Source organism: Podarcis filfolensis (assembly GCF_964270895.1).
Source record: "Podarcis filfolensis genome assembly, chromosome: 7".
Lineage (NCBI taxonomy): Eukaryota > Metazoa > Chordata > Lepidosauria > Squamata > Lacertidae > Podarcis > Podarcis filfolensis.
The window spans coordinates 44601381-44619679 of NC_139603.1; the positions used below are offsets into that span (position 1 = coordinate 44601381).

The 18299-nt window shown below is 43.2% G+C and overlaps 2 protein-coding genes across 51 annotated transcripts in view; one reads left to right on the forward strand and one right to left on the reverse strand.

The window, feature by feature from the left end:
• The window catches only part of EPB41L3 (erythrocyte membrane protein band 4.1 like 3), a 130982-nt gene that overhangs the window by 65519 nt on the left and 47164 nt on the right, over window positions 1-18299 (forward strand). For all 50 annotated transcript variants that reach the window (XM_083622547.1, XM_083622535.1, XM_083622517.1 and 47 more), the window contains exon 3: window positions 1946-2143. In XM_083622547.1, the coding sequence (XP_083478673.1) occupies window positions 2090-2143 (54 nt within the window). In that variant the 5' untranslated portion in view covers window positions 1946-2089. The remainder of the gene's footprint in view (window positions 1-1945; window positions 2144-18299) is intronic.
• Window positions 1-18299, reverse strand: part of LOC310766424 (uncharacterized protein) — a 189227-nt gene that overhangs the window by 32369 nt on the left and 138559 nt on the right. The gene's annotated exons all lie outside the window — the stretch shown is intronic.

The window sequence follows — 18299 nt, forward strand, 5'->3', positions numbered from 1 at the left end:
GTATGGAATAGGTTTCCCATCTCTAACTATATAGTAGGCTTTGGTTAGAATAATACATACATTCTTTACTCCATCAACAGCAGGTGTTGTTGGGCTAATCAGACATTATTATATCAAACTCTGAACCAAAGTTACAAACCAAAATGTATAGATTAGTCCGGTTAGAAATAAATATTTAGATTCCCCCCCCACACACACACACAAAAAGAAAGCAGTAGGAAGTCCTCCTGTGTGAAAATTTGAGCAATTTCAGTGTTGCTCTGTGTCTAGCTGAAGGTAGCTTGATCCAAAAAGAGCCTTAACACAATTTTTCTTCCCTGTTAGATGTTAATTTATGGTGCCATTAGCCAGATAATCAAATTGCTTGTGGAAATGCATCACAAATAACCTTTGAAAAAGAGTTCATCACACATGAAAGAATGTGCATTTATGCATGTAAAATAAAAAATAAAATACTGAATGCAAGTTGTGTCTCCCTGGTCATTTTGCCCTAGATAACTGCATGAACAGGATGTCAGGCTTCTTTAGGAAGATGAGACTTAATTCCCTGTGAAGGTGCATGAACACATCTTGACAGTTTGGGGTCCTGCTCTAATAGTTCCTGGCATGTTTTTGTGCACAGCACAAATTACTATAAAGGTTCTTCTGTGACAGTCTAACCTGGATAAATTCTCCCCGGCTTAGTTTTGTCCTGGTTAGCTACTTCTAGACATTGGTATCCACATCCTTCCCTTTTGAAATACTAATGCTCCTGTTTATAGTTCAAACTAAACATTACCAGCTGGTTTGTGTGTGTATATATCTCTGTTTTCTCTGCACCACCCACTAGTTTTCACAAGCAAATGTAATTCCTCTCACCATGTGCTTTACTATATTCAGTGAAGCCCTGCACTTTCCCACATATTGTGCAACACACAATTCTTTGGCTCTGAAAGCAGATTAAGGCTTTTGGCCAGATTTGATTCATTCTCATGGAGACTTGTTACAATGAAGGAAACGGACTTGGAGGATTAATTTGTGATGGATGTCAGTTCTGCAGGCTGCTGACTTACTATGAAGTCATTTCGAGCTGAATCAGATTTGATTTTTTATGATGGCCAGATGAAAATAAGATTAAATTTCTAAGCTTTAACTAACGTATTACTACATTTCAGTTGCTGCTGAAATGTTGCTTCTGAACTGGTTGTGGAAGAGCTGTGTACAGAGTTAGCTGCTACTAAAGTGGCAATGGCATTGGAATGTAACTGCCAGGTGGGAAGAGCACACTGTGATGGCTGGACTATAATCGTCATCCCCTTCTTTCCTGAAAGGGGGCATATTGCATTCAACCATATGTCACATTGGATCTTTTAAACTCAGACTCCTTTTTATGCATTATGAATTATCAGCTCTGCCCAGATGTTTAGAAAGTTTGTAGGCATTTTAATTTAGTCTATTTCACTGCAGTTTTAACCTTCTGTATGTTTAAAATTATAGTTGCAAATTCTTAAAAATAGTTTTATTGTTATATCTTTTTTTAAAAAAACTGCTTTGTGGTTTTTCTACAATCAAGTGGTATATACATATTATGAAATAAAAATAAATAATCAAATCTGATCTAATTTTTGTGTGTGTACCTATGATGAAAAAACTACATTATTAGAAATATAAAGACTCCTGCAAAGGTTAATATATGTCATATACTGAAATGATTCTTCTTAACACTATACACCATGAATTAGCAGTTATAAAACGGAACAGCAGTTTCATTGACTAGAAAAGCTTTTCGAAACATTGAATGAAATTTATCTGCACTGCAGTTACATTGCAGTTTCAAAATGTGACTCTAACTAGTCCTCTGTAAGGGATGTCTGATTGTACCTTGTGATTCTGAAAGCTCGCTGCAATCGGCCACATTTTTTTTAATCTGAAATTAGAACTTAATCTCCCTATGTTCTCTTTGTAGGGCAGTGACAAAGAACGCGAATTTGCTGCTGCAGCAGCAAAACAACTGGAATACCAGCAGTTTGAAGACGACAAGCTCTCTCAGAAATCATCCTCAAGCAAGCTTTCCAGATCTCCTCTCAAGATTGTCAAAAAACCGAAAAATATGCAGTGCAAAGTAATCCTTCTAGATGGCTCAGAATACGGCTGTGAAGTGGAGGTAAATACTGGAAGGGAGGGAGGAAGATTTTTTACTATATATGATCTAAGGTGTTTATTTGGTGAAGGCTGGTTGCAAAGGAAACTTACTTCTCTTTTATATCAGAAGGAGAGTACCTGTAAGAAAGGAAATATGCTTATAAAAGCATGTGGTTTGTGTGTATTCAGTCTGGAATACTGGCAGTAGAAAACAAAAACAGAAATTGAATAATCCTTCTCCCAAGGCTCTATGTGATAATTCACCTAGCAATTCAGCCTTTCCCTCAAAATATATTTGCCCTTGTGATATTGATGAGCAGTGAGAGTACAGAGCAGCAAGAAACACCAGCAAGGAAAAGAGACAGTAACGATACAGATCGGGAACTGCTGGTTATTCTGTACCGCAGTTGGATTCTATAGCTGTGTCTGAATCTATCTGAAGTGTGCCGTTTCAGGCTTTCTATCAGTCAAGAGACTTTTGGTTCACATACTCTTCAAAGAAAGGCCTGTCTAGAATTTCACACTTTTATTCTCAGGGTATGGATCTTGGTGATAACTGTTCAGAAAGAGCAAGCAATTTGTATAGCATCAAAGGCATCCTTGTGAGGCAGTGGTAAAAAAAGCCAATTCTGTGCTAGGGATTATTGGGAAATAGACTGAAAATAAAACTGCCACCAAGATTGTAATGCCTGTACAGTATAATAAATATATGTTGTGGGTGTATTTGTAGTGCTCTCCATTATATATATATATAGAACTGGGAAAAGGTGTAGACAGAGGAAGCAAGGTGATAAAGTGGTTGGACCACCTTCCTAATGAGGAAATGTAGAGGCTTTTTAGCTTAGGAAGAAAGGTAACTGAGTCTGGGGACATGATAGTAGTTTATGAAAAGTATAATGGGCTGGGATAGAGGCTTGTGAAAGTTTGCCTATGTAGAGAAAATGACTAGGGACCTTTTATCTTACAGTAGTAGAATTCAGAGTCACCAAATGAAATTGATTAACAAACAGTTCAGAAGAAAAGTACTTATTCACAATGCTTAGTTCATATGGAAATTTGTGATCACAAGCTATGGTGATGATTACTTTAAAAGGGAAACTTGATGCCCAACGCCTTTGACCTAGGAGGCTGTCCAACATTAAATAAAAAGCAAAACACATCCTATTTCTGCCCCAGTGAGGTTAATGCCACTACTCCTTGTTTTGCTACTTTTCTCTGCTTGGACTGAGAGCACCCTTATTTCTTATAAATCAGAACAATGTGAGCAGGGTAGAAGGTCAGGCATCAAGGGAGAAGACAGCAGGGAAATATTTCTCCAGTCAGGAGTCCACCACAGTTCCACCAAATTCTGAAAATAGTGCTTAACATTATTCCTAGACTAAAAGGACAGAGCTTGACGATTGGAAAAAAGGGTTAGCTTATAGAACATACATTCCAGTTCTAATGCAAACAAGCTTGTTAACAATTCCTACCTACCTTATTCCTATCCTTAGGGTCTCAAGTGAAGGCTTAGAACAGCTGTGTGTGTAACAAGGACAGGTTTGGGAGACGTCACCTAGCTTCTCTGTCATGTCTCAACTGTCAGTGAAGCTGTGTGCTCACTTGCTCTCTTTCTCTCTCCCCCCCCCCCCGCCCCGTCCCCTAGATTATGTTAAGGAGAAGGGGCCTTCCAGTTGATGGGCAGCTCATCAGGCACAGCTGTCAAGCCTACCACATCACATCCTAACGGGGAACTTTAAAAAATGTGGATGAGAGGTCTATCAGTGGCTATTAGCTGCTATAACTAAATGATTTAGTTTATAGGGTGTCTACCACTGAATACCAGTTGCCACTGAATACCAGGGATCCCATTCCAGCCATCCCTAACACATGGCTCAGAATTCAGAGAGACCAATGAGCTGTCTAGGAATGAGATGTCAAGATATTAAGGATAATATAGTTGTCCAGCAGAGAGCATAGCAGGATATGGTGTTGCTTCAATTCTGGCTAAGTTCCAACTAAGCAGGTTTATAGCTGTTTTAACTGCTGTACCCCTTCCTGACCTTCTATCAGAGTTCTGATTCTGAGTGCTGGGAGTGGGTTGGTGCTGATGCCAGCCAGTTTGTGTTGATTCCTTCAGAACTGTGGCTTCCTTAAGTGGGATTAATAATTGGACCAGCTCTTCCTCCAAGGTCTCACCCAGAACCTTGCTGGTCCTGCTAGGGGCATATGATGCCAGAGGGGACATAGAAAATAAGAAGAGCCCTGCTATATCAGGCCAAATACAATTTGGTCCAGCATCCTGTTGTGACAGTATCCAACCAGATCTCAATGGGATGCCCGCAAGCAGGAGACAACATGATTGTGAGAGCTGTTTCCTTTATGGCCAGTATCTTGAAGTTATCTGGTTGGCCTTTGTTGAAAACAGGACGCTGAAAATAACAAATCGGTGTATTCATATTTGAGTTTCTCTTCAACTGGAGGGGAAAATCCCAAGTGTGGGTGTGCATTGACAGAGTAATGTAAATGTTGGTCGTGTAAGCCTGCAAGATTTTGTTGTGTATAAAGGTCAATAGAATCTCAGCCAAAAATGTGCTTTCTAGGTTTGTCAGCACTGGTAGCAGCATAGGTCAAGAGTCTCTTACAATATAAAACAGGGATAGGATTTCCCTCTCCTTCCTGGAAGGCATGACCAAGGCAAGCAACCAGAACTTTATTAAATTTCTATCCCAAAGGAACCCATGGCAGCAAGCACACAGGTGATAAAACAATTAAAACTTCTAAAAGCAAAACATCCAACACAGAAACAACTATCCAACACACCAGGTTCAGTTGGGGATGAAGGAACAGAGGCTGTAAAAAGGTCTGTGTCTAGCTTCCTTCACTTCCTTCACTGAATGGCATGGCCGTCCACCCCTCCTCCCACAGCACACACATCTTGGAACACAATGGTCATATTGTGCCAAGTCAGATTATTTTCTCCTTGAATTATTGGAAAACGTAGTTTTGTTTCATTCTGTTCTGTGACTAAGCTAGTTGGTGCAACAAGGACCTCCAATGGAAAGGAAGGGTATTTGTTTCTGTGTAACTAGCCAACCCAGCAGGGAGGGAGAAGAGGAAGCATCTCAGGAGCTTTAAATCTTTAAATCTATAGTTCTGATTGAAATTACGTGCCCTGTGCATTCATGCTGTTATTAAGCTTATGGGGGGGGGACCCTTAATAGTAGCATGACACCAGTCATGATGAGAATCACATGGTGGTGGTGAGATTTAACCAGCTGAGGAAGCATCAAGTAGGGAAGAGAAGGCTGGAAGAGAAAGAGTGTGAAGTACTTCTGATCCCATCCACTACCATTTCTGCTGCTGCTGCCACCACCCCACTGCTAGCAAATTACCTACCTTTTGCTTGCCTGGCCTGAGATGTTCTTAGCTGCATTGACATTTGAGGTAAACTGTATATTACTGTGTCTGTTACAGTTTTTCATAACCGGATTTAACGAAATATCTATAACTTTTTGCCCATTTTTAATTCTCTTTTTTGAAATGGAGGTTCATGTGGTGGTAAATATGCTCTCATATTGACTGGAAGCAGAATCCACATTTTCTAACAGAACTGTCTTCCCTCTCGAACTCTGCCTTCTATTGACTATTTTACAAGGTTTCTTTCAAGCCCCATTTCAGCCAGATTGGAGTGTGTGGAACAGGCCCCTGTGAGCACCAGGGAATGCCTGCCAGAGCCGTGTTAACAACTCATGCATTAGAATCTGACCAGTTTGAGTGAATCATGAGTACAATTAGGCAAATTTGCTATTTAACGTTGTTATTTCTAAAACCCAAAATATTTTGACATACAACAGACAATCTTGCCAGCCAGTGGCGTAGCGTGGGGGGTGCAGGGGGGGCGGGCCGCACCGGGCGCAACATCTGGGGTTAGGGCAAATCCATGGGTTAGGGGGCGCAAATCCACGGGTTAGGGGGCGCAAATCCATGGGTTAGGGGGCGCAAATTACTTGCCTTGCCCCGGGTGCTGACAACCCACGCTACGCCACTGTTGCCAGCATTAGCTTATATTGATAACAAGCTTGTTATGCTGCACTCATCTTTGTGAGCTTTCATATTAAATTTCTTGTCTATGGATCTTACAAGATTAGAGTGCTACTAGCAAACAATTTCTTGCTAATATTTCTCGAACAATATACAGCTTTTAGCTGCCATTCCACCTGACAGACTACAACAGCACAGGGAGAAATGGAAGTGGGCCAACTTGGAAGTGGCTCCTCTTTCCTTCAGCTACCAGCCAGCAGTAGCCATTACAAAGGGAGAGATACCACCTGGGCAAGATTGAAAGTGAGTTAGCAGGGGGACCAGCTCAATTGGGCTTATTTTCTCCCTGGACTGTTCCGTTCAATCCACTTATTCTAAAAATTGTGCCTGAATTGCCTTTTCTCTCTTTCCCCCTGCCCATCTCTTTTTATTTAAAATATTTGTTGCCACTCTTAACTGCACAACAGCTTTAGAGCAGGTTACAGGTAAGAACTTTGAATTCACACTACAAGGGTTGCCGCACTGGGATTCTTGAAAGAGAGAGGCTGGAGTAACTAGCGTGGGTCTGTTGCATACCAGTTGCTTCAGACAGATTATAAAACCATGTGTGGTGTGGGTAGCTTGTATGTGTGAGGATGTGTGTCTACATGTTTGTTTCTGCCCCTGCATATGTAATTTCATAAAATTTAAGAAACCGTCCTGAATATTACAGTTTTAGTTCATATACTAGGCCTGCTGAGAACTCTGTTGCTGATGTCATGAGAAAAGGCCCTAATTTGGTCTGATTCCAAAATGAGGACTAGGTCACCAATCTTCTTACTGGGATTTAGCAATCCTTTGGTTGTTGGGGCTTTTTTCTGTTTAGATTAGTGCTGGCTTTTTAGGATTGTGAGCTCAAGGGTTATTAAAAATAAACTCTTGGCCCCAATAGAAAGCGTGCCATATTATACAATGTCACTGACACTTGTATGATTGTTACTATAACATACAAAAGTGTGAGACATTGATCTGCACACTGAAAATCTATTAGAAGAAGACATTTTAAATGCAGATATAATGCAACTGTGTTGCTGGGTAAATTGTTAGCATTGCCATTTGTCTCCAGCACTATTTTTTTTGTTTTTGTTTAAAAGATTAAAAGGTGTGTGTGAAATTAAATGGAAAAATCAGAAACCCATAACTGAGTATTATCAACACTTTCTAACCGATCATAAGACGTTTATTTCTAATGAAGCTTCATTTACATTAATGTGTACTTGCAACACAGAGGCAGTATGAGATTCAGTGGAGGTTGTAGACTGCAATCCTGTACACACATGGTATTTAGTGGGGCTTACATTGGGGTAAACAATGCATAGAATTGTGCTGTACTATTCCTTCATATCATGAGCATTACATTTTAAGCAAGTTTTTAAAATTGCACAGCAAGGATCGTTTTTAATACAGACAGATCCAAACATGCTATATGGAATAAAGAAACAATCTATGATAGAGTAGCAAAAGAATGTGTGTTTAAAATATCTACATTTGTAGTCCACAAATTGAAATTTAACACAGTATTATTGAACTAAGCTCTTTATAAAACAAAAATAAGCTACTCATTGTGCTACAGGCATGTTACTACAGGCCATTATTTTGGATAACTAGAAGACACGAATTAATGGTTCCCACGTGACATTTTAGGTAACAGATATTTAACATTTTAGTTTGCTGCTTGAATGAGTTAAGCTGTTGCCAGTTGAGTAGCAAGAAGGGTTGTCACCAAGTTTTTGTTATGGGATTTCTACATTACATGGCAAAACTATTATTGTGGCCTAAGAACAACATGGCCAGAAATGCCAAACGCTACTTCTCTTTGTGTCTTTATGCTTAGAACAAATGAATATTTTATTCAAGATAATTCATTTGCTGGCATGCATGCAATGGCCTGTGAATGAAGAAGGAGAACAAAGGAAAATAGTCTGGAGTAAACGCCCTGATAGAAACAAGGTGTTAATTCGGGCCAACAAGCTAGCCTGCATGTGTAAGGGTTACAGCGCAATCATGTGCACATTTGCTCAGAAGTAAGAGCCATTAAGTTCAATGGGGCTTACTCCCATGAATGTGTATAAATTGCCACCTTGCTCTTCCTTACAAGCCACATAGTAAGGAGTGTCTGTGCATTTGTGAAGCATTTTTTCCCCGACAGAAGTGAACCAAGGGTATTTTAGGATTTTGATTAAGAATGTTCAAAGGATTTTCAGCTAACCCTGAGTTTGCAAATCAGTGCCAAAGATGATGCACCAATAGCTGCCTGTGTTGCAAATGTTTTAAAGGAGGGTTCCCTGTGCGGCAGTACCAGGATAACTCAGTGATTTTTTACAAGTCTTTAAAGTATTGCATATTATTATTATTATTATTATTATTATTAGTGCCTCATTTATTGGTATTTCCATTTCTTAGCTGAATCCAATTACTTTAAATGTTATTAATCTGTTGACTGCCTGCAGTTCTTAAGGAAAGTGACAAAACTCATATTTTGATGGAATGATAACTGATAGAAGAACGTTAGCAGTAAGCTCCTTAGTCAAACTTTATCATCCATTCTCAAAGGATAGGTGTTTCAGCATTCAGACACAAGGCTACATGGTAATTCTGTATTTTCTATATTTGCACTGAGAGAATTCACTACAAGACTATCAGGGACAGAACATTTGCCTTGCATGCAGAAAGTCCCAAGTCTATGAGACCCTGCAAGTCAGTGTAGACAATACCAAGCTAATTGAACAAGCTAATGGGTGGGACGCGGGTGGCGCTGTGGGTTAAACCACAGAGCCTAGGACTTGCTGATCAGAAGGTCGGTGGTTCGAGCTCCCATAGCTCGGTCCCTGCTCCTGCCAACCTAGCAGTTCGAAAGCACGAAGTGCAAGTAGATAAATAGGTACCACTCAGGCGGGAAGGTAAACGGCATTTCCGTGTGCTGCTCTGGTTTGCCAGAAGCGGCTTAGTCATGCTGGCCACATGACCCGGAAGCTGTACGCCGGCTCCCTCAGCCAATAAAGTGAGATGAGCGCCACAACCCCAGAGTCGGCCACGACTGGACCTAATGGTCAGGGGTCCCTTTACCTTTAATGGGTGTTTAGTCAGTAAAAGTTTGTATATAAGCCATCTTCCTATGTTCTAATGCTAGGGAATGTATATGTGCAGTGACATTTTTACTGCAAGAAATAGTTATGCAACATTGTGTCATAAATCTCATGGGATTTAAAATGAAACTGGGTAGTATTCATTTTGTCACCTATGTGCACTCTCTTTCACTCACACATGAGCAAACCTGCTATTTAGATTAGGCTGGTATAGGATGGGACACTCCACTATTGTTACAAAAAGGCTATATTAGTATTGGGAAAGGGGGGAAATGCAAATAGAGGCATACTCTGAATGTTCACTCCCTTAAATTTTACATACTGTTCTGCTTGCAAACTCTTGACCTAGACCTCCTGCATTAAGAGCAAAGTTTGGTGGAATATTGTTAGCTTTTTGGGCTTTTAAATGCCTGTATCACAAGAAAGGAACTTGTACAGTTAAATTGTTTCTGCCCAGAAGTCAACAGTTCACATGACTGACCTACTGTAAACATTGAAATCAGTCAACTGGAAGTGGTGGACATGTGCTATTACTGTATTACAGACAAAGTGTTCCTGACAACTGGCTAAACCTTCAGGCTTTTCTTCACTAAAGGGATCATTATAGTTGGTTTAGGATGGGTAAAGTGATGTTTCAAGTTGTTTATATTTACTGCCTGACCCTAGATCAGGGTATGTGATCTGCGGCCCATGAGCTGAATTTGCCCCCCCCCCAGTGGTTTGGGTGGCTCCCACGACACTCAATAATTTGGCAATTAATTGCTTTAAAAATGTTCTGCTGAGGGATACTGTAGGGTATCACCAGTGCTCCAGAAATCAGGAGCCTCTGCCTCAGCTTTCCCTACAAATGGTACAATTGCAAGGTTTTCGAGCTCAGGAAACAGGAAGGAAAACTTTCTTTTCTTTTTTGCAGTAGTACCAAACCAGAAGAGCAGAACAGGTGCCTTTGCCAGGCAAGAATACATTTGAATGTGTTGATTGAATGATTGAACACATTGATTTGTTTTTCTTCTCCATTACAGTGCCGAGGTAGGATTGCCTCATTTCTTAGCACTGCAATTGAGAAATGCTTTCGCTTTGCTCTAGATGCAGAGTTGAGTAGGAAAGCCTCCCACTCTAGCACTGCTGTGAGGGAGCAGAACCAAAGCATTTTAAAGTCTTAATTGCAGTGTTGCATGCCCGAATGTGTGACTCGGTGTGCATGCCTTCCTGCCTATCTGTATGCTGATTGTGTGCCTTCACACATGTGCATTGGCCATAGCCACCACTGGTATGTCACCCTCTGAGAGGTGGCCAGTTTGGATAAAATCAAACCCCTGCGTCCAGTCACGCTTCCATTGCGCAGCTCTGTTCAGAAGCTGACCTGGCAGGGGAGCAGAGTCGCAGAGGTCCTGTCCGTGTGAGATGAGGGATAAATCAAGTCCAGAGACAGTTCAGTTCTTATCTCTAGAAGCGTTTATTTACAAGCCATAAATCAGTCTCCTCCATCGGAACTTGGAGGCATTCTCAGCCGTGCTTCCAAAAGCACACTCGCAGCTTCTGCTGCTCAGCGAGAAGTGAAAGGAAGTCTGAAAGCAGTCACACACTGTGAGTCACTGCTCTGCGACAAGCTCCTCCTTCTACTCCCCCTCCTCCCCCTAGATACAGGACACTTCGGAGTTCTGACCCTGTCAGTTCCAAACTCCACACCCCCTCTTGTCCTGGATCTGGGGACAATAGCCAACAATGCTTTCCCCATACACAGACCCTCACAGAACTCCTCGTGCTTCTGGAAGGTTAATGGTTTTGTGAAACCATCAGCGAGGTTCTTTGTTGAGGGACAGTATTTCAGAGCAACTAGCCCCTCATGAACGCTCTGACATACATTTCGGAAGCGTATGTCTAAATGTTTGGTCCTCGCTTTGAATTGCCCTGTCTCAGCTAATTTAAGGCATGGTTGATTGTCTTCATGCACCACAACGGGCTGACAATCCTCTTCACAGATTTCCTCGACCAAACACACATAGAACTCCAGTTCTCTGCAAACCTCTGATAGCGCACTGAATTCAGCTTCAGTAGATGAAAGCGCTATGAGACTTTGCTTTCGGGACCTCCACCCAATCACTGAGTCCCCAAACTTCACCACTAGGCCTGACACTGATTTGCGGTCCTCAAGGTTAGCCCAATCCGAATCCACCCAGGCGGTCAGCGTGACATCACCCTCAGCTGACATCTTGAGGCAAAAGTCTTTGGTATCTTGCAGGTAACGTAGCACCCGCTTAACACCATTCCAGGCCTGCACACTAGGACTTGAAGCCTCTCTACTGAGCAGATTGACAGCAAACGCTATGTCTGGTCTGCTCCACTGTGACAGATACAACAGACTACCCAGAGCTGACTGAAAGAGTTCAGTGTTTTCGAACACCACGCGTTCTACTTGCTGACACTCCTTCACGTACCCAGTCTCCATGGGTGATCTGGCACCTGCACAATCAGACATCCTGAACTTCTCAAGCAACTGTTCAATCTTACCTTTCTGGCGAAGCAAAAAGCTTCCATCACTTGCTCTTGTGATCTCTACGCCTAGATAGGACTTGACATCTCCAAGTTGCTTCAGCTTGAACCGCTTACCAAGCTCCTTAGCAAACTTCTCCACCTGTTCACTTGTCCTTGTCATCAACAAAATGTCATCGACAAACACCTGTGCCACTTGCTGTTGCAAGCCTGAATCTCTAATGTAAAGACAACTGTCTGCAAGAGATCTCTTAAAACCTAGCTCTTCTAAGGCTTCATGTAGGCACATATTCCAATTCCTGGCAGATTGGCGTAACCCATAGATGGATTTGTGCAACCGCCACACGACGCCTGGCTCACTGACTTCGAACCCTGGAGGAGGACGCATGTACAACTCCTCCTGGAGATCTGAGTTCAGGTAGGCGACATCTACATCAAAATGGTTCACCTTCCAACCTCTCTGAGCTGCTATTGCCAAAAGCATTCTCAAAGTCTCCGCCCTTGAAGTCGGCGAATAGACCTCTGTGAAGTGGACTCCGCGTTTCTGTGTAAATCCACGCGCCACTAACCTCGCTTTGTACTGTGGTTCTCCTGCTTCTGTGGGTTTAAGACGGTAAACCCATCTGCAGCCTACAGCTTGCTGGTTAGCCGGCAGCTGTGTGAGTGAGAACACTCCAAGAGACTCCATTGAATTCATCTCCTTCTGCATCGCCTCATGCCATTTGCTGGCTTCTTCCCGAGGCAGCTTCTGAACATCCTCAAAGGATTCAGGTTCACACCTAGCCACACCAACCCAGACACTCGTGGCTTCATACCTTTCAGGTGGCTTCCCTTTGGTTGATCTTGCTGACCTCCTCAGCGTGAATTCTGGAACTGCGCCTGAATCACCTGGATCAACCCTACTATCTTCTATGTCAGCATCATCCCCCTCTGACCTGCTGCGCCGTTTAGGGCGAACAGCTGGTTCTGCTGGCGAGGATGATTCACTCCTTGGCTCAGACTTGACAGAGACCTGCGGAGGGGTCCTGGGACTCCCCTTTGGAGAGATACGGAGCCTCTCCCTTGGAGATCCCGGCTCTGGACTCTGTGGCTGTGGACTGTGCTCATCAGCAACAGGTTCAGCCTCACCCTCTTCCTCTTCCTCATCTGATTCTACCAGAACATCCGGATTTCCGTGAAGCCGCTTCCACCCACTCTGCTCGCAAAACTCAGCACTGCCGCTAATAAGCAGCTTGGACTGGTTGCCAGTAGGGTATGCAAAGCGCCACGCCTTTGAACCCGGCTCATAGCCTACAAAGATCATTTTCCTGGATCTTGGCTCACCTTTTCTGCGCATGGCCTTTGGAATCAGAACCCAAGCTGTAGACCCAAAAGTGCGCAGAAAATGTACTTTGGGCTTTTTCCCATGAAGCAGAAAATATGGTGTGTCTCCTACACTGGAATTGAACACTCTATTCTGCAGGAAACATGCTGTCCTATAACTCTCAGCCCAAAAGCGCTGTGGCAGACCTGAGTCTGCCAACATAGCATTCGCTGACTCCTGTAGCGTGCGAAACTTCCTCTCTGCAACCCCATTTTGTTGCGGAGAGTGGGGGGCCGTCAGTCGATGACTGATACCCTTCTGCCTGAAGAACGATTGCAGCGCAGAACCTGTAAACTCCCCCCCACGATCGGACTGAAAGGAAACTACTTTGGTAGAGAACCGTAGCTCTACTGCTGTGATCCAATCCCTGATCAGTGCAGCTGCCTCTGACTTCTGTTGCAGAGCAAACAGCCACGCATGTTTTGTAAAATCGTCAACCAGAACCAAAACCCACTTAGAACCAGCTAACGAAGGTGTCGGCATGGGTCCCGACAAATCTGCATGCACAAGTTCAAAGGGTTTACTGGTTTTCCTCTCAGACCTGGGGTATGAGCATGTTGTGACCTTTGATTGCTTACAGGCTTGACAATCTAGGTATTTGTCACATGCTTTGAACCTGCACCCAATAGTGTTGTCTGTGGCCTTCCTCACATACGACCACCCTACGTGCCCAAACCTGCGATGCCATAAGTGTAAGCAATCATGGTGTGGTGGGACATTTGCACACTGCCCTTGGGCATCTTCAATGGACTCTCCACTAGCCCCATCTTCCACCAGCCCCATTTTCCCACCAGCCCCATCTTCAATGGGCATCTCGACCAGAAAGAGCGTGCCTCTTCTCTGGACACTGTGAATCTTCTTCCCATTCCTGTAGAAGGAACACACATTGTTAGAAAACAAAACATCAAACCCAGCAGCCATAAGGGCTGGCACACTTAAAAGAGAGTGGGCAAGCTCTGGTACCACAAAAGCTTCTACCCAATGATCTATAAAAGAGCAATAAAGAAGCCCAGTTTCAGTCAGTGGTCTTTGAGACCCATCTGCTAAAGTAACATAGCGTCCAGTTTTAACTGTCTTGCAGTTCCTCAACAGCCCTCTAGAGGTCACAAGACAATGCGACGCTCCGGAATCCACAACGAGAGATAAAGAGTGTCTCTGGCTGTTTTCCACAGATGCCATGGCGTTTCTCACACTCCCATCGGTTGCCATGGCCACAGCCTCTCCCCGGCTAAGGCTCCTGTCTTTTCTCAGAGACGCAATCGCAGCTGTGAGATGATAAGACGCCTTGTCTTTGTTTTTCTCCTGGCCTGCTGCTTTCCCACGTCTTTGCTGGGAACTGGCCCTGGGAACCTGCTTTGTTGACATTCCACGCCGGCCAGTGTCCTTGGCAGCCTGGGCCTCTAGCGGATGCTTCCCAGCGCTGTTGGACGTCGCCTCAAAGCACAAACAACTTTCGAAGCCTTTCGCTTTCTCAGAGCTCTTGGAATGGCCTGCCTGGCCTGCCCCCCCACTCGCTCTTGGGGTGCAGCCTTTGCCCTGTTCCACAGCTCTCAGCCGCTCTCCAGCACACAGTCCATCACACAGACGTGTCGAAGCAGAGAAACAGCTTCCCGGAACAGCCCCCTCTGGTCTGGCTCTCCCTTCAGCCTGGGGCTTGCTCCCTTGGCCCTCGGCTTCCTCACGGCCCTTGGCTCCTGCTGAGCCTTCGCACAGACTCCTCAGCACCTGCCAAGCGGCCTGAGCCGTCTTAACGCCCTCCAGGTGGGGCAACAGCAAAGCGTCCACACTTGCTTTCAACAGGCAAAGCTCTCTCTGCTCTCTCTCACTCAGCAGAGCAGCATGCATGGGTGGGGCCGGCTCCTTCTGGACTGAACTCCAGAGCCCTGTGGCCACAAACCACCCCCTTGCTCCTCTTGACCAGGCCTCCCAGTTGGCCCCATTCAGTCTTTCGCCGGGGTAGCTCTCTTGGCTCTGCTGTGCCTGTGCAGCAGCCATTCTTCCCCCCCCCCCCGGGGCTTCAGCGTACTCACAAGTTTGCCAGCAAGCCGGACTTCCGAAGCAGCCGTTCCTTCTGGCTCTTGGCTCCGCTCTCCGGCATCCCCCTTCTGCCCTTTCTGGCAGCAGATCACAGCAACACGTCGCTGGCAGCCTTCTCCCTTCTCACACTTATCAGGAAACGCGATACTTCCATAACCTTTGGATAAAATCAAACCCCTGCGTCCAGTCACGCTTCCATTGCGCAGCTCTGTTCAGAAGCTGACCTGGCAGGGGAGCAGAGTCGCAGCGGTCCTGTCCGTGTGAGATGAGGGATAAATCAAGTCCAGAGACAGTTCAGTTCTTATCTCTAGAAGCGTTTATTTACAAGCCATAAATCAGTCTCCTCCATCGGAACTTGGAGGCATTCTCAGCCGTGCTTCCAAAAGCACACTCGCAGCTTCTGCTGCTCAGCGAGAAGTGAAAGGAAGTCTGAAAGCAGTCACACACTGTGAGTCACTGCTCTGCGACAAGCTCCTCCTTCTACTCCCCCTCCTCCCCCTAGATACAGGACACTTCGGAGTTCTGACCCTGTCAGTTCCAAACTCCACAGCCAGTCCTCAATTTCCTTTGACAGAAAAAAGGTTAACTGTCCTTGCCCTACATAGACAGGTGTGTGTATTTTTGTGTGTATATATTTCTTTCTATTTCTCACAGGGGGTGTGTGTGTGTGTGATATGCTTATTGATTCCTCTTTGCTACCTGGTAATATAATGTCTATACTGCATTCTGTTTTTTCTTTCAGTCTGGATGGACCCATGTTCTTATTTAGTCTAAAAGTTTGCTCACTGGCCTACTCCCTTTTGTAGGTGGTGTGACATATTTCTTTGCTGATTTCATTTTAGGTCCACTTTATTCTGCATTACACAGTCATCTTCAGCAGCACAGTGCCCACTTCTGGGTGCTTTACTTTAAGATAGATACAGGAAGTTTAGATGGGATCCATAGGAGGGTAGTGAAGATTCTCACATTATGGATACTCCTTCCTATGAAAAATTGGTGAAGGGATTTGGCATGTTTACCCTGAAGAGGAAGATTGAAAGGGGAATGACAGCACTCTTTGAACACTTTGAAGGGCTTGTTGCTTCAGAGCATCTATCCATGGTGTAGATTCTTTATTGGTTATATGGCAAATGGCAGGTCCCATAGTTCCCTTTGTAGCTGAGAAACACTCTGTAGAGATTGTCATATAATGAGCCATAGTCTTGAGCTTGTACTCTATTAAACATTCTCCCAGTGCAAAAGTCCGAGACACAAACAGTTTAGGGAGAACAATTAGCTTGTAAAATTGCTTTATCTCTTCATTATTTCTCTGTCCTAAGAAATTCCCCCAAAGTATACCCTAGTATTTAAACGGAATAATAGGCATTTATAATAATCCACCAGATGTTTAATTTGTAGTCAATATTTCCTCGCATACTTCAATCATTATTGTTAAATTATGTGGGTGCTGTATATTAAGCCATTTTCAAACTGATACATATCTTCAAAAGCATACATAAAAATGAAGAAAACTGTTTAAGAACTGTGACATTCTTCAAAGGATACATAAAAAGGAAGAAAACTCTGTTTAAGAACTGTGACATTTAATTATTGGTATTGTAAATGACATACACATACAGGCAATTCTCAGCTTACACTCTGGGGATTGCACATAAAGTCTAAACCTACTGGGTTCAATGGCGGGTGGGATTGCCAAAGTCATTTTTCTCAGAACCCTGCCCACTTTCTACATATTAATTTAGTTATTTATCTGCCAAGTGCTGAACGCACACAAGTTAAATGTGTGTAAGTTGTGAGTTACCTGTGTATATATATATTAGAACACAAATAACTTTATACTAATGAGTTAATGTTTAACATTGTTTGCCGCAAATTGTGATAACCCATATATTTATTTGCAGACTAACAAAGGACTCATTAGTATGACTGTGACTGTAGTCAAACCTCCTCCATATTGTGTCCACTTTTCCCTCTAATGCCATGAGGCTTGCAATTTATTCTCAGCCTCTGATTTCATTTCTTTTTTCAATGCCAGTGTGATTTGCTCAGTATATGAGGGGGTGGGCTCCCAGGGCCGGGCACCACTGTCCTTCAGGCTGCTGTTGGCTATGGGCCAGGATACATTAGTGCTAGGCTGTTGAGTGCTTAAGGTTACTTGAGAAACTTCAGAAGCTGAATTCTAAGGTCCATGGACTAGCTTGAGTTAAACTGACTGCTTTCTTATATTAAACATTTACTTATCCATTAATTTTGTGTATTTGTATACAATTATTCAGCCAGTGCGGCTCTCAATATAATGCAAAGGACTATAAAATTAATACAATACAATTTATTGCTGGTTATGCTACAAATGCAAATCATTTATAATATAACCAGCGGTAAATCAGCAGTTAAGATAAATTAAAATACAGCACTTTTTGTGCCATAGAGGCTTTAAAATTGCAGCTCTTTGAACAAATTGTTGGTGTCAGGGGCCAAACCATTTGAGACATCAATTGTACTAATATGCACATTTTATAATGTAAATAGCAGCTAAGGTGAACTGGGGAAGAATTGTCCTAATATAGTGGGAAGAACAGGCAAAATTGTAAGAATACATTTTAAAGACTTGAGAAGCAAAAGGAAACTGCAAAAGTGATTGGTGAAGCAATCTGAAACATAAAAATGCTTTGGGACTAAGATCTAGAGCTTGGGGGGCTAGAGTTTCTCTTTGTCCATCTCCTTTTCTTTTCAGCTAAGGCAATAATAAATAATGGTTTGGGATGAATAAATTATTTAGTCCTGTTGCCTCTATTGATTTTTTAAAAAAATAATTGAATGGTATGTTGCCAGACTCTTAATTCTTTCAGGCCTAGAGTTGATTTGAACTGTTAGTAGGGAAGGAAAGTACTAACTGAAATATAATCCCTTTGGTTCTCTTTAGTTACAGTCTAAATGCAACACAACTGCTGGCAGGACTGAGATCTTACCACAATATTACCTTTACTTAAAGACCTGCACTGACTTCCTCTTTCCTTCAAGGTTTTCCTATTGGTATATAAAGCCCTGAACGGCTTGGGGCCAGTTTATTTGAAGGATCATCTTGCTCCACATGTACTTACTCAACCACTTCTATTTTTGGGTCTTTGTTCCTCTTT